This window comes from Moschus berezovskii, chromosome 10, assembly GCF_049115385.1.
Source record: "Moschus berezovskii isolate FMDL1 chromosome 10, NW_MosBer_1.0, whole genome shotgun sequence".
In the NCBI taxonomy this organism is placed as follows: domain Eukaryota; kingdom Metazoa; phylum Chordata; class Mammalia; order Artiodactyla; family Moschidae; genus Moschus; species Moschus berezovskii.
Window position 1 is genome coordinate 70,387,588 of NC_142469.1, and position 12,586 is coordinate 70,400,173.

The 12,586-nt window shown below is 32.8% G+C and overlaps 1 protein-coding gene across 5 annotated transcripts in view; it reads left to right on the plus strand.

Annotated features, from left to right (window-relative positions):
* Nucleotides 1-12,586, plus strand: part of SNX14 (sorting nexin 14) — a 97,481-nt gene that overhangs the window by 39,521 nt on the left and 45,374 nt on the right. For 3 of the 5 annotated variants that reach the window (XM_055433029.2, XM_055433030.2, XM_055433031.2), the window contains exons 9-16: nucleotides 1,032-1,107; nucleotides 1,841-1,885; nucleotides 1,988-2,068; nucleotides 2,167-2,281; nucleotides 7,768-7,923; nucleotides 8,282-8,406; nucleotides 8,896-8,954; nucleotides 11,830-11,856. In XM_055433029.2, coding sequence (XP_055289004.1) covers nucleotides 1,032-1,107; nucleotides 1,841-1,885; nucleotides 1,988-2,068; nucleotides 2,167-2,281; nucleotides 7,768-7,923; nucleotides 8,282-8,406; nucleotides 8,896-8,954; nucleotides 11,830-11,856 — 684 coding nt within the window. The remainder of the gene's footprint in view (nucleotides 1-1,031; nucleotides 1,108-1,840; nucleotides 1,886-1,987; nucleotides 2,069-2,166; nucleotides 2,282-7,767; nucleotides 7,924-8,281; nucleotides 8,407-8,895; nucleotides 8,955-11,829; nucleotides 11,857-12,586) is intronic. The other 2 variants (XM_055433032.2, XM_055433033.2) reach the window with 1 other exon arrangement.

A 12,586-nucleotide genomic window follows, 5' to 3' on the forward strand; every position in this document is an offset into this window, starting at 1 on the left:
CTGTGTTTCATCCTTGGTGTTCCTTTGAAAAGACATGCATATTGGGACTCATTGGCAGAAACACTCTGGACAAATTATACAGCTAAGTTTGGAAAGTATAGTTAAAGATCATTTAGTCCATCCAGTCTCCCTTGTTCCTCTTTGCAAGAGCATGTTTAGATTATTCCATGAAGTTCCTTTGTTGCTCTTATTTTTATGATCCTTAGAGATAAGGACCATGACTTATTTTATTTATTTACTTTAATTGAATTATAGTTAATTTATAGTAATATTTTCAGGTAACATAGTGCTTCAGTATTTTCATATATTATACTCTGTTTAGTGAAAGAAAGTGAAAGTGAAGGCGCTCAGTCCTTTGCGACCCCATGGACGTAGCCTACTAGCTTCCTCCGTCCATGGGATTTTCCAGGCAAGAATACTGGAGTGGGTTGCCATTACCTTCTCCAGGAGATCTTCCCGACTCGGGGATTGAACCCAGGTCTCCCGCATTGGAGGCAGATGCTTTACTGTCTGAGCCACCAGGAAAGTACTCTATTTAGAGTTATTACAAAATAATAGCTATATTCCCTGTGCTGTGCAGTACATCCAACCATGGCTTATTCTTAGTGGTACACTTTAAGTATTACTTTATTTTAAATTTAAAATATTTTAAATAAAATATTTAGTTTAAAAATGGTTTTATTAATTTAAATATTACAATCACACAGTAATTATACTATTAAAATTAGTTTTACTTATAAATTTGTTATATGTAACATTGTAATATTCTGAGGTAGAGTTTTTTTAATGCTTACTCAGGTTCCTCCTGCCGAGGAAATGCTTTTTCCCTCTTAATAGTATTCCTTTGAACCAGTTAAGAAATCCAGGTGTGGTCTCTGAACCAGTAGTGTGAGCATTAGTTGGTGGCTTGTTAGAGATGGCAGACTCTCAGGGCAGACCCCAGACCGCCTGGATCATAGTCATATTAACAAGATTCCCACGTGAGAGCTGATGTAAATCACTAAATGTGTACAATATTGTTCTTTTTCCAGATCGCTGACCTTACTTTTAAGAGAGATTCTCTCTGGTTCGGTGTTCCTCCCTTCTTTGGATTTCCTAGCTGATCCAGTAAGATGTAAAAAAATTTTTTTCTTTAATTGTGATAAGATGTATATAAAGTAAAATTTACCATCTTAAATTACATGTACAGTTCAGTGGTATTAAGTACATTCACATTGTTGAGCAACCATCACCATTGCTTGTCTCCAGAACTCTTTTTATCTTACAAAATCGAAACTCTGTACCCATATAAACAGTAATTCTCCATTCCTCCTCATGCCTGGCAACTCTCCTTCCCGACTCTGTTTTGTGTCTCTATGAACTTGACTTCTGTGGTTACCTTAGATGAGTGGAATGATGCAGCATCTGGCTTATTTTACATAGTATAATATCATCAAGGTTCATTCATGTTGTAGCATATATCAGAATCCCCTTTCTTTTCAAGGCTGAGGAGTATTTTATTATAGATACATGTCACATTTTGTTCATTCATCTATTGATGGATAGTTGAGTTGCTTTTACTTTTGATCCAGTAAGATTTTGAAGAAATAGGGATAATTTATAAGCATTTTGAATGCCACAGTCAGAATAACTTTGCTTTTTTCCATTTCCACAAAAGTTGAGAACCCTGTATTGTATATTTTTTTATAAGTTCTTCTGTGTTACATAAGTACAGATGCATTGCCACTGCTCTGTTTTGTCATTTTTCCAGAAACTTTCATAATCTGATAGAAGCTTTCAGAATTCAGGGCAGAATACACTAATGAAATTATTTTGATCTATGTTTACTATTTTCCATTAGGATACTGTGAATCATTTGCTTATCATCTTCATAGATGACAGTCCAGTGAGTATTGAACATGTTAGAAAATATTTCAGATTGCACTGACGTTTGGTACATACCTGTAAAATGAAATGACACTTGGCTGAATTAATTCTCTCTTCAAAGCCTGAAAAAGCGACTGAACCACCTTCCCCTTTAGTACCATTCTTGCAGAAGTTTGCAGAACCTAGAAATAAAAAACCATCTGTAAGTATTTTCAGCAATAACTTATTACTTTTGATATAAACAGTTTTATCACATATTTATATAGCTCTAACTTACTCTTCCTTCCATGTTGTATCAAGGTGCTGAAGTTAGAATTGAAGCAAATCAGAGAGCAGCAAGATCTCTTGTTTCGGTTTATGAACTTTCTGAAACAAGAAGGAGCAGTGCACGTGTTGCAAATTTGTCTGACTGTGGGTGAGGCTTACCTGTGTACTTTACTAAAGTCATTGTTATATACTTGACTATTTAGATCAGATCTGATGTTGTAGTTGCCAGTGTCTACTCCTTTCCACATTGGAACATAATCTATAATTGACTTCAACCAAATCCTCTTAGCAGAAAAAAAAACTACTAAAAATTTAGAGTAATGAAATTGTGTTAAAGATCTGGTCATGAGCATTTTGTCACAGTTTTTGTTAAGAATTATTTTAAGTAATCAAATACAAAAATGTTCCATTTTGACTAGAAGTTCTGTAACATCTTGTGCTGTTGGATTTTGAGGCACTATATGGACTCTGAAAAGATTAGTTTTTTTAATGCACCTAATTTTTTAAAATATATAATGAAAAAAATTGAGGTGTAATTTACATACTGAAACAAATAGAATTTAAATATACAATATAATTGCTCTAACAAATCTGCACTCCATATAACCTACACCTTTACTGAGATCAGGAACATTTCCATCACCCTAGAAGGTTCCCTGAGAGCCCTTCCCAAGTGATCCTTTCCTGCTCCCACTCCTGCCAAGCAGTCACTGATCTCATTTCTCTCACCATAGGTTAGTTTTTCCTGTACAGTTTCCTTATATAGATGGAAGCTCATAGTATGTACTTTTGGGGCCTGACTTCATTGATTCAGGCTGATGCTTTTTAAGATTGTTTCATGTTATTGTGTGGATGAGTAGTTTGTTCTTTTTTATTGCAAAGTGTGTTCTTTTGTATGAGGGTACCACACTTTCTTTATTCATTCTCCTCATAGATGGGTCCGGAGAAGGCAATGGCAAGCCACTCCTGTACTCTTGCCAAAAAATCCCATGGATGGAGGAGCCTGGTAGGCTGCAGTACATGGGATCGCTATGAGTCAGACATGACTGAGCGACTTCACTTTCACTTTTCACTTTCACACATTGGAGAAGGAAATGGCAACCCACTCCAGTGTTCTTGCCTGGAGAATCCCAGGGACAGGGGAGCCTGGTGGGCTGCCGTCTGTGGGGTCGCACAGAGTCGGACATGACTGTAGTGACTTAGCAGCAGCAGCAGCATAGATGGGTATCTGGACTGCTTCCACTCTGGGGCTCTTATGAATAAAGCTGCTGTGCACATTCTTGTACAGGGCTTTCTGTTGAGAATATATTTAATAAACAGAAGTAGAATTGCTGTGTCACAAGATAGATATATGTTTAATTTTATAAGAAGCTGCCAAATTGTTTTTCCAGAGGGTTGTAGGTACTATTTTACTTCACCAGCAGTGTAAGAGAGTTCTGGTTGTGCCTCAACTTTATAAAAATTTGGTGGTGTTTATCTTTTTAATTTTAGCCATTTTAGTTGGTATATGGTAGAATTTTGTTGTACTTTTAATTTGCACTTCTCTAATGATTAACAGAGCTGAATACTTCATCATGTGCTTATTGACCATTTGAATATCTTTGTGGAATTGCTGTGTTTTGCCTGTTTTTTACTGAATTGTTTTTCCTTTTGTCAGAAATTTCAGTAGTTTTTAAAATATTCTAGATATGAGTCTTTTTGTCAGATACAAGTATTATGAAGATTTTCTTTCAGACAGTGGCTTGTCTTTTTATTTTCTGAATAGTGTCTCTTGAGCAGAACTTTTAAATTTTGATGAAATTCAGTGTATCAATTTTTAATTTTATGTTAATGTTTATTGAGATTTCCGAAAGACATTTTTAAGCCTTCACCTATCTTAAGTCAAGGTGATATTTGCCTTTTTTTCACTAGGTGTGTTATAGTTATTATATTTTATATACAGGTTTGTGATGTATCTTGAAATAATTTTTAGGTTGGTATTAGGTAGGGGTGGAGGTTCATTTTTCCCCTGTATGGATATAGTTTTTCCAGTATCCATTTTTTGAAGAGACGTTTCATTCCCATCTTGAATTGGGCATCTTTGACAAACCTTTTGACCATATGTGGGTCTGTTTCTGGATTATATTCTTTTCCATTGACCCATATGTCTACTTTTTTGGCCGATAACACAGTCTTGATTACTTTGACTAAGTAAGTCTTGCAATCAAGTGGTTTAAGGCTTCCCACTTAGTTCTTTTTCAAGACTGTCCTTAGCTATTTTAAGTTCTTTGCATTTCTGTATAAAATTTACAGTCAGACTGACAATCCTACCCCTTCATCCACACACACAACCTGCTTCAGTGTTTTAATTTGGGTGGTATTGAATCTGTAGCTCAACTTGGGGAGTAATGGCATCTCAACAGTATTTAGGTTTCCAGTACATGAATAGGGCGTATTTTTTCATTCATTTCATTCTTAATTTCTCTCCATAAAAATGTTTCATAGTTATCACTGTGGGTCTTTATTTTTGGATTTATTTGAATGTGGTATTTAAAGTAACTTGTTAAATTGTTTGTTGCTTATATACAGAAATAGAATTGATTTATTGCATACTGACTTTGTATCTTGTGACATTACTAAGTTTACTTACTAGTTCTAGTAACTTTTTTGTAGATTTCCTTAGGACTTTGTGCGTACACAATCATGTCATCTGTGAATACACAGTTTTATTTTTTCCTTTGTGATGTTTATGTCTTATTTCGTTTTCTTGCCCCTATTGTAATGACTAGGACCTTCAGTGTGATGCTAAATATAAGTGGTGAGAGCTTACATCCTTGCTTTAGGGGGGAATCATTTAGTGTTATACCATTATGTATAATATTAGCCTGGGTTTTTTTGGTAGATCTCCTTTACTAGATAGAGAAAATTTCCTTCTGTTTATTGTTTGCTGAGAATTTTTATCATGAATGAACAGTGGATTTTTAAAATGCTTTTAGTGCATCTCAGCAACCTATTTAATCACCAAGGTATTCCTAATTTTCTTTTATTATGGAGCTGTAGTGATATCCCCTCTTTATTGGTAATTTGTACTTTCTGGTGGTTTATAAAGTTTTGAAATATTTTTGATTTGCTAAGTTTTAGCTTTCATATTTATTATTTCCTTTCTTCTTACCTTATGATTAGTTTGTACTTATGGTTTCTTAAGGTGAAAGCACTGATGATTAATTTGTACACATTTCTTCTGTCTTAATATATGCACTTAAAACTATAAATTTCTCTCTATGAGTTGCTATAACTGAATTCTAAGATTTTTGATATGCTGTGCTTTTTATAGTCATTTAGTTTGAAATATTTAAAAATTTTCCTGTGGTTTATTCTTTGACCCTTGGGTTATTTTGGAGTGTATTGCTAAATTTCCAAAATTTGGGGATTTTTGAGATATCTTATTGTGATTGATTTCTGATTTAATACTGTCCTGATCAGACAACATATTCTGTGTGATTTTAGTCCTTTGAAATTGATTGAAACTTGTTTTATGGCCCATCCATATAATCTATATGAATATTCCATGTGCATGTGAGAAGAACATCTATTTTGCTGTGTTGGGTGGTATCCTGTAAATATCATTTAGATTAATTGCTTGTGTTCACATATTATATATTCTTTCAGATTTCTTAATGGATTTGCTATTTCTCCCTTTAGTTATTAATTTTTTTCATCTATTTCAAGCTTTATTATTAGGTGCAGAGACATTTAAAATTGTTGATGAATCTATCCTTTTATCACTATAAAATGCTCTTCTTTATCTCTGATAATTCCCTGTCTCGAAGTCTACTTTGTTTGATATTAATATATAGTTATACTATCTTTACACTTGAGTTTGGATTGTATTACCTTTTTCTATATAATTAAAGAATTTAACATTTATTATAAATGCCATATAGCTGAATATTGCTTTAAAAAAGTGAGTTTTATAATCTTTGTTTTCTAATTGGGGTGTATAGTACATTTACACTTAATATAATGCATATTTATTGTTAGGTCTTTGGTCTTGGTGTTTTGTATTTGTTCCATTTTTTTTTTTTTTTATGTTTTCCTGCCTTTCTTTGAATTACTTGAGCATTTTTCAGTATTTTATCTCCTCTATTGACATTTTCTTGGTTTTTTTAGTGGTTGCTCAGTGATCATAATGATTACCCTGTGCATCCTTCATTTATCCTAGTTTTCATTTAAACATATATTTTACTGTTTCAGGAACAGTGTAAGAACCTCAGTATACCTCAGTTTGTTCCCTTCTTGTCTGATGTGACTGTTACTGTATAGTTCAATTCTCTATAGGCTATGAAACTCCATAGTACATTGCTTTTTCTTCCTTAAGCAACAGTCTTAACACACACACACACAGGCACACATATTTTGGCCCTGATAGTTATTGGCATATTTACTTTTTTTGGTGGTCTTTATTTTTTTTCTACAGAGCCAGTTTCTGTATCATTTTACTTCTGCTGAAATAAATGTTTTTTATTACATTTCTTATAGCACCATTCTGCTGGAGGTAAATTCTCTTAGCTTTTGTCTGTCTGAAAAGGTGTTTTGTATTCATTTAAAAAAGATATTTTCACCAAATAAAAAATTTCAGGTTATGGTTTTTTTCTTTCAGCATTTTATGTAATTTTTTCACTGTGTTTTGAACAGTGCCATTGTTTCTAAGGAGAAATTAGCTTCCATTCTTATGTTTGTTTCCCTATATATATCCCTTTTCTCCCTGATTTTGCAATTTTCTTTTTGTGTTTGGGGTTTCAGCAATTTAACTGTAATGTATAGTTTTTAAAAGTTTATTCTGCTTGAATTTTCCTAGGAATCTTAGATATAAACACCTAGTTGGTGTTTTTCATCATTTTAGAAGATGCTTGGCTGTTATCTCTTACAAATACTGTGCCTGAATTTTTTTCTCTCCTTTCTTTTTGAGACTCCAATTTTATGAATTTGCTATCATTCCAGAGATCTCGTATGTTCTGTTCTAGTTTTTTCTTATTCTTTTTTAAAGAAAAACTCCTTTTCTCTTTGTGTTTCAGTTTGGTTAATTAAGAATTAAGGGGTAAGCTCCTTACTACCTCTTGTAATAAAAAAAGCAGTCAGTATTTTGAGTTTTTTAATGCTGTCCTCTGTCTCTTTAGAAAAAATTGATTTGTTCAGACTCTGAGCTCTGTCACTAGCCTACAGCTTCCATGATGAAAAGAAATACTGTTTAAAAACACTGACTGGGACTAAAAAGAGCCTTCGTTTTCACTGTTATTTAGTGAATCAGGTTTCAGAATGTTAAAGACCCTTGGTAAAAGAAATTAATCCAATATGTTTCTTAAAGAGAATTTTACAAACATGTTTATTATTATAAGTTTTAGAAGGTTTATGTTGCTAGGCAAATATTTACACGTTTTATGTTGGTATATATTATATTTGATTGTGTACCTTCTCTTTCATCTTAGTAGTTGTTTTATTGCTCCCAATTAAATCTTTTTTAAAAACTTAAAATGATGAATAGATTACTCATAATTGCCACTTTTGATATTCATTATAGTTAGACTGAGAGCATAAAGTTTTCACTGAATAGTTTTGTTCTATGAAAATCTTTTTTTTTCTTTCCAAATTTGCTAGAGGAATTCAATGACAGAATTTTACGACCAGAATTATCAAATGATGAAATGCTGTCTCTTCATGAAGAGTTGCAAAAGATTTATAAAACATATTGTTTAGATGAAAGTATTGACAAAATTCGATTTGATCCCTTCATTGTAGAAGAGATTCAAAAAAGTAAGTAAAACATGAGGATGAATTCTGTAGTTCTTTTACTCTTTTCAGAGTTTTCTGAAGTATTCCCTGCTTACTGCAACAGCTGTGTGAGATACACAGGCAGGCATTATCCCATTTTACTAACAAGATGAAAGCTCTGATGAAGAAACGTATTCACAATTCACATAAGTAATACTCGCCAGAACTGGCTAGGTTGTTCTAATTCTTCATTCTGGTGTGATCTGCACCTTACAGTGGATTTCATGCAAAACAGTTTTAGTGTTGTTTGTTTGCTCTTTCACTGTAATGAATTTTAAACTAATATATAATGTATTTATGCTTTTCATAAATAATTTTTGCAATATAATTTTTTTAACAGTTGCTGAAGGCCCATATATAGATGTTGTGAAACTTCAAACTATGAGATGTCTTTTTGAAGCGTATGAACATGTACTTTCTCTCTTGGAAAATGTGTTTACTCCTATGTTTTGCCACAGTGATGAGGTAAGTCAGAATATTAATGTTGTGTGAAGATTTTTCTTTAAAACTTATTAGTTGCTTTGATATCATTACATGAGTAATTCAAATAATAAACAGAAAAATAAAATATAGTTTATTAAGAAAATGAATGCTGTTTTGCACTACATAATTTAATAAAGATTAGAAACTGATAATAAAATTATTTCTTAATATCAAAACCATGTTTGTGTATATGACTAGTAGATTACTACCTAATTGGTCTATCTGATTTTCCATATATCTGAGTGGCTTTGTATTGGTGATGGGGAAGCCCCATTCTTGTATGTATATTATTTATCTACTTGTGGAAATCAGATGGCTGGAATACCTCCATTTGCAGTATCTTAATCCTTAACTCTATTTGACTGTATTCACTTGATTAAGTAATATTTTCTTTAAACTCGAAAGTAGTAAGGTAAAATAGCGTATTTTAATATCAAGTACTGGTTTAATAAATCATAATTATTTTCTAAGTATTTTAGACAACTTTTAAGAGGTGCAGAATCACCAACACGCAATTCAAAATTCAACAGGTAGGTATATTCAATCATATATATGGTTGTTGCTTTTTTTGGGGGGTTCTTTTTAATGCTAATCATTCTGTGATAGCATCATTACCTTTAGTAGCTATTTTTCTTTGAATATGTGGTTTCTTTGCTGTATAAGTAAACAAGATATTTTACTAAGGAATTGTAGAGCCATATTACATATAGTAATGTAAAAATGCCAGACATTCTTTTAGAAAAACTTAACAAGATGCACACCATTGCTTTGTTAGTCTTGTAAGGAACACATATTAGTGCTGGATTACCTGCTTTATTGGAAACTGTGGACTGCATGCATAATTGAAATCCACGGAAAACTCCATTTTAGAGAGTAGTTTGTTTTTTTCCCAGAGAGTGGTGTTTATTAGAGTACCCACTGGTTACAAAAGTGGAAGGATTTTTCTCTTTCCCTTCTTGGCTTTCTGGAAACATAAATGTGAAGTTAAATGATCTAATAAAAGCAGTGTAAGAGAAGTGCTTTATTCATTTATAAATTGGATAATTAATGTCTTGATTTGTTCCTTACATTGTATATGCACAAAATTGGCACATATCAAATATATAAACCTATAGAATTGATATTGACATTGCTCTCAACATCTTCCAATTTGTATATGTGTATGCTCTTATGTCAAAATCATGGACTGTAGCCCACCAGTCTTCTTTGTCCATGGGATTTTCCAGGCAAAAATACTGGAGAGGGTAGCCATTCCCTTCTCCAGGAAATCTTCCTGATCCAGGTGTCGAACCCAAGCTCCTTCCTGCATTGCAGGCAGATTCTTTACCATCTGAGCCACCAGGGAAGCCCAGTTTGTTTGAGCAGGAATCTAATAATAAACATAAATGGAGATGTGATGCAAAGAGAGAAGTAGATAGGTCAGAAAATGGAGTAGTTTTAAAAATAGTATAAGGAATAATGTGAAAACCTGAGCTGTGGGGAGACTGTATTACATATTTTGACAAAACTAAGGGTTGTAGAAATATATAGATTTGAATTTTTCTGAATCTTAAATATTAATTTTTACATAATGTGCCAATATATGTAGTATACATGTAATAATTTTTCTGAAAGGTGCCCCAGTGCTCAATCGTGTCCGACTCTCTGCGACCCCATGTACTGTAGCCCACCAAGCTCCTCTGTCCATGGGATTTCCCAGGCAGGAATACTGGAGTGGGTTGCCGTTTCCTTCTCCAGGTGATCTTCCCAACCCAGGGATGGAACCTGTGTCTCTTATGTCTCCTGCATTGGCAGGTATGGATTCTTTACCACTAGCTACCACCTGAAAGATGGGACATAGCTTTCTGAAATGTGGGACATAACCTTTATGATTCTTTTTATGATTCTTTGTTAAAATGTTACTCCTTTACTTTTCCCTAAGAATTTATATATTGCAACTGTGCAATAGTTAATTTATATAACAAAAATTCCATGCATACTATTTAAAATAGCATTCTTTACCTAACCCACACAGGACTTCCCACGTAGCTCAGTGGTAGAGAAGCCACCTGCCAATGCAGGAAACGTGGGTCCTTCCCTGGGTGGGGAAGATCCCCTGGAGAAGGAAATGACAACCAACTCCAGTATTCTTGCCTGGGAAATCCCATGGACAGAGAAGCCTGGTGGGCTACAGTCCATGGGGTTGCAAAAAGTTGGACATGACTAAGTGACTTTTTAACATTTTATTTATTTATTTATTTTTATTTATGGACTTAGGATGTTTGGAGTCTCACATTGATAGTGAAACTCCTCTATTGGATTCCTTAAAAGGAAGTGGTTCTTTGATCTAAGCTTGCTGAGTAGCTAAATGTAAGTCAGGGTCATAACCTCAGAGATGGAACGCTTCCTTTGCCACTTTGAGAACACCTAATTGTCTTCAACATATTGAGGCTCTAATTTTGCTGACTTGGCATATAAAGTTAATAGGTAGAAAATGTGGGTTGTTTTATTCTGGGTAGTGGTTATGGACTTAGAAAGTATGTTTTTCTCTATATTGACCTGACTCTGACGTTATCCGTCTCGTCAGGACTCTGCTCCAGTGATGCTCAGTGGTTCATTTACCTGTGTAGAATAAGGAAAAGACTTTCTTAACAATCTTTCACTGAAAATTTACAGTAGCATTGCTAATTAGCTGTTAGATGACTGAAAATATGTAAAATATTTATTCATACATTTTATGCCTACATTAAAAGCAGGTGACCAAGCACTAATATATATTAACTGTGAGATTAACAAGGCATTGGTATGTATCTTGTTAAATTTTTCCGAATGTTTAGGCATTTTCACATTATTATATTTACGTTTTAAAAGCAAAATTTTAATGCATGTTAATGTTAATCTGCTTCATTCTATACTTAAAGCATAACTTAAAATATTTAAGGCTGGATCTTTTGTTAACTTTGCTTCTTAGCTTAAGACATGCTTTTAAAAAATGTTCAAACTAAAAATGTGTTGAGCTTGCACCCATAGACATGAATTCCATGTTAGAAAATACATGTTTGTTTTTTCTGCCAAGTTTTTGGTGGCTTAGTCTCTGAATATTTTCCACTGTATTAAACAAATAGTTTGCCTAAATGAAGACAAAAAATACAGAATTATTTCGTGACATACGGAGTTTTTAAGAATTTTTTTCAATGATCTAGAATTCAGACTCCACTTCCCCAAAAGAACCATTGTGTTTTATTTCTCTTTCCTTTATCATGTTATTCCTAAGAATTCCTTTCCTTTGTCAAGGTGAATGTTATCCATCAGTGTAACTTTTAAAGCTTTTAAATTTTGTTTTATTGTTCTAAAGTGAAACTTGTTTAATGTCTGGGCTTTCTCTTTCTCTTTTCCTTATATAATTTCACATATCTGTTACTGCAGAGGTAGCCTAAGTTTGGATGATTTTCGGTAAGTGTTGAGACAGCATGTGATTCTTTTCTTTATAAATTATCTGTTTAATTCCAAAACATACACCCAAAACAACCTAAGTAAAACTAAAAAGGAAAAAAAAAAGAAACATTATGCAACTACTGCCTTTATATTAGCTATTTGGGATATCTCTTAAAATTAACCTCTACTTTGATTCTAGATGTCTCATTTTGGAAATAACATAATATATATCATTATAAAATAAAAATGTCAGTATAAAAATAAAATGAAAAAGCCAATATTCAGCTTTTAAAGCTATTGCCTCATTTTTTTAATGGTATTGATCTTGCTAAATTACATTTAGACTTACTTATGTTTAAAGAACTTTTTTTTTAAAGCAAATAGTACAGTTTTTTCAGTATTTCTGGGCTTCATCACAAGTGAGATATTTAAAAAATATAGTTCAAAAAGTCCAAATTGTTTTATAATCCATTTAGGTTCTAAAGACCAGCAAAATCTATCTAGATTCTGGAGATTTTAATATTTTATCAATGTTTTCATATTTGTTTTTCACATTTCTTTCAGAGAGAGAGGTGTTTACAATTTTTGAATTTTTAAAAAACACTAATTGTATGCTTGTTTAAAATAATATTCTAGCTTACGTATCCTTTTTTACAACTACAGCTACTTATTATTAGAGTTTTTCAGTTTTAACATAAGTTTGATTCACTTCTTCACTCCTTGAACGACGTGTATAAAATGTACATAT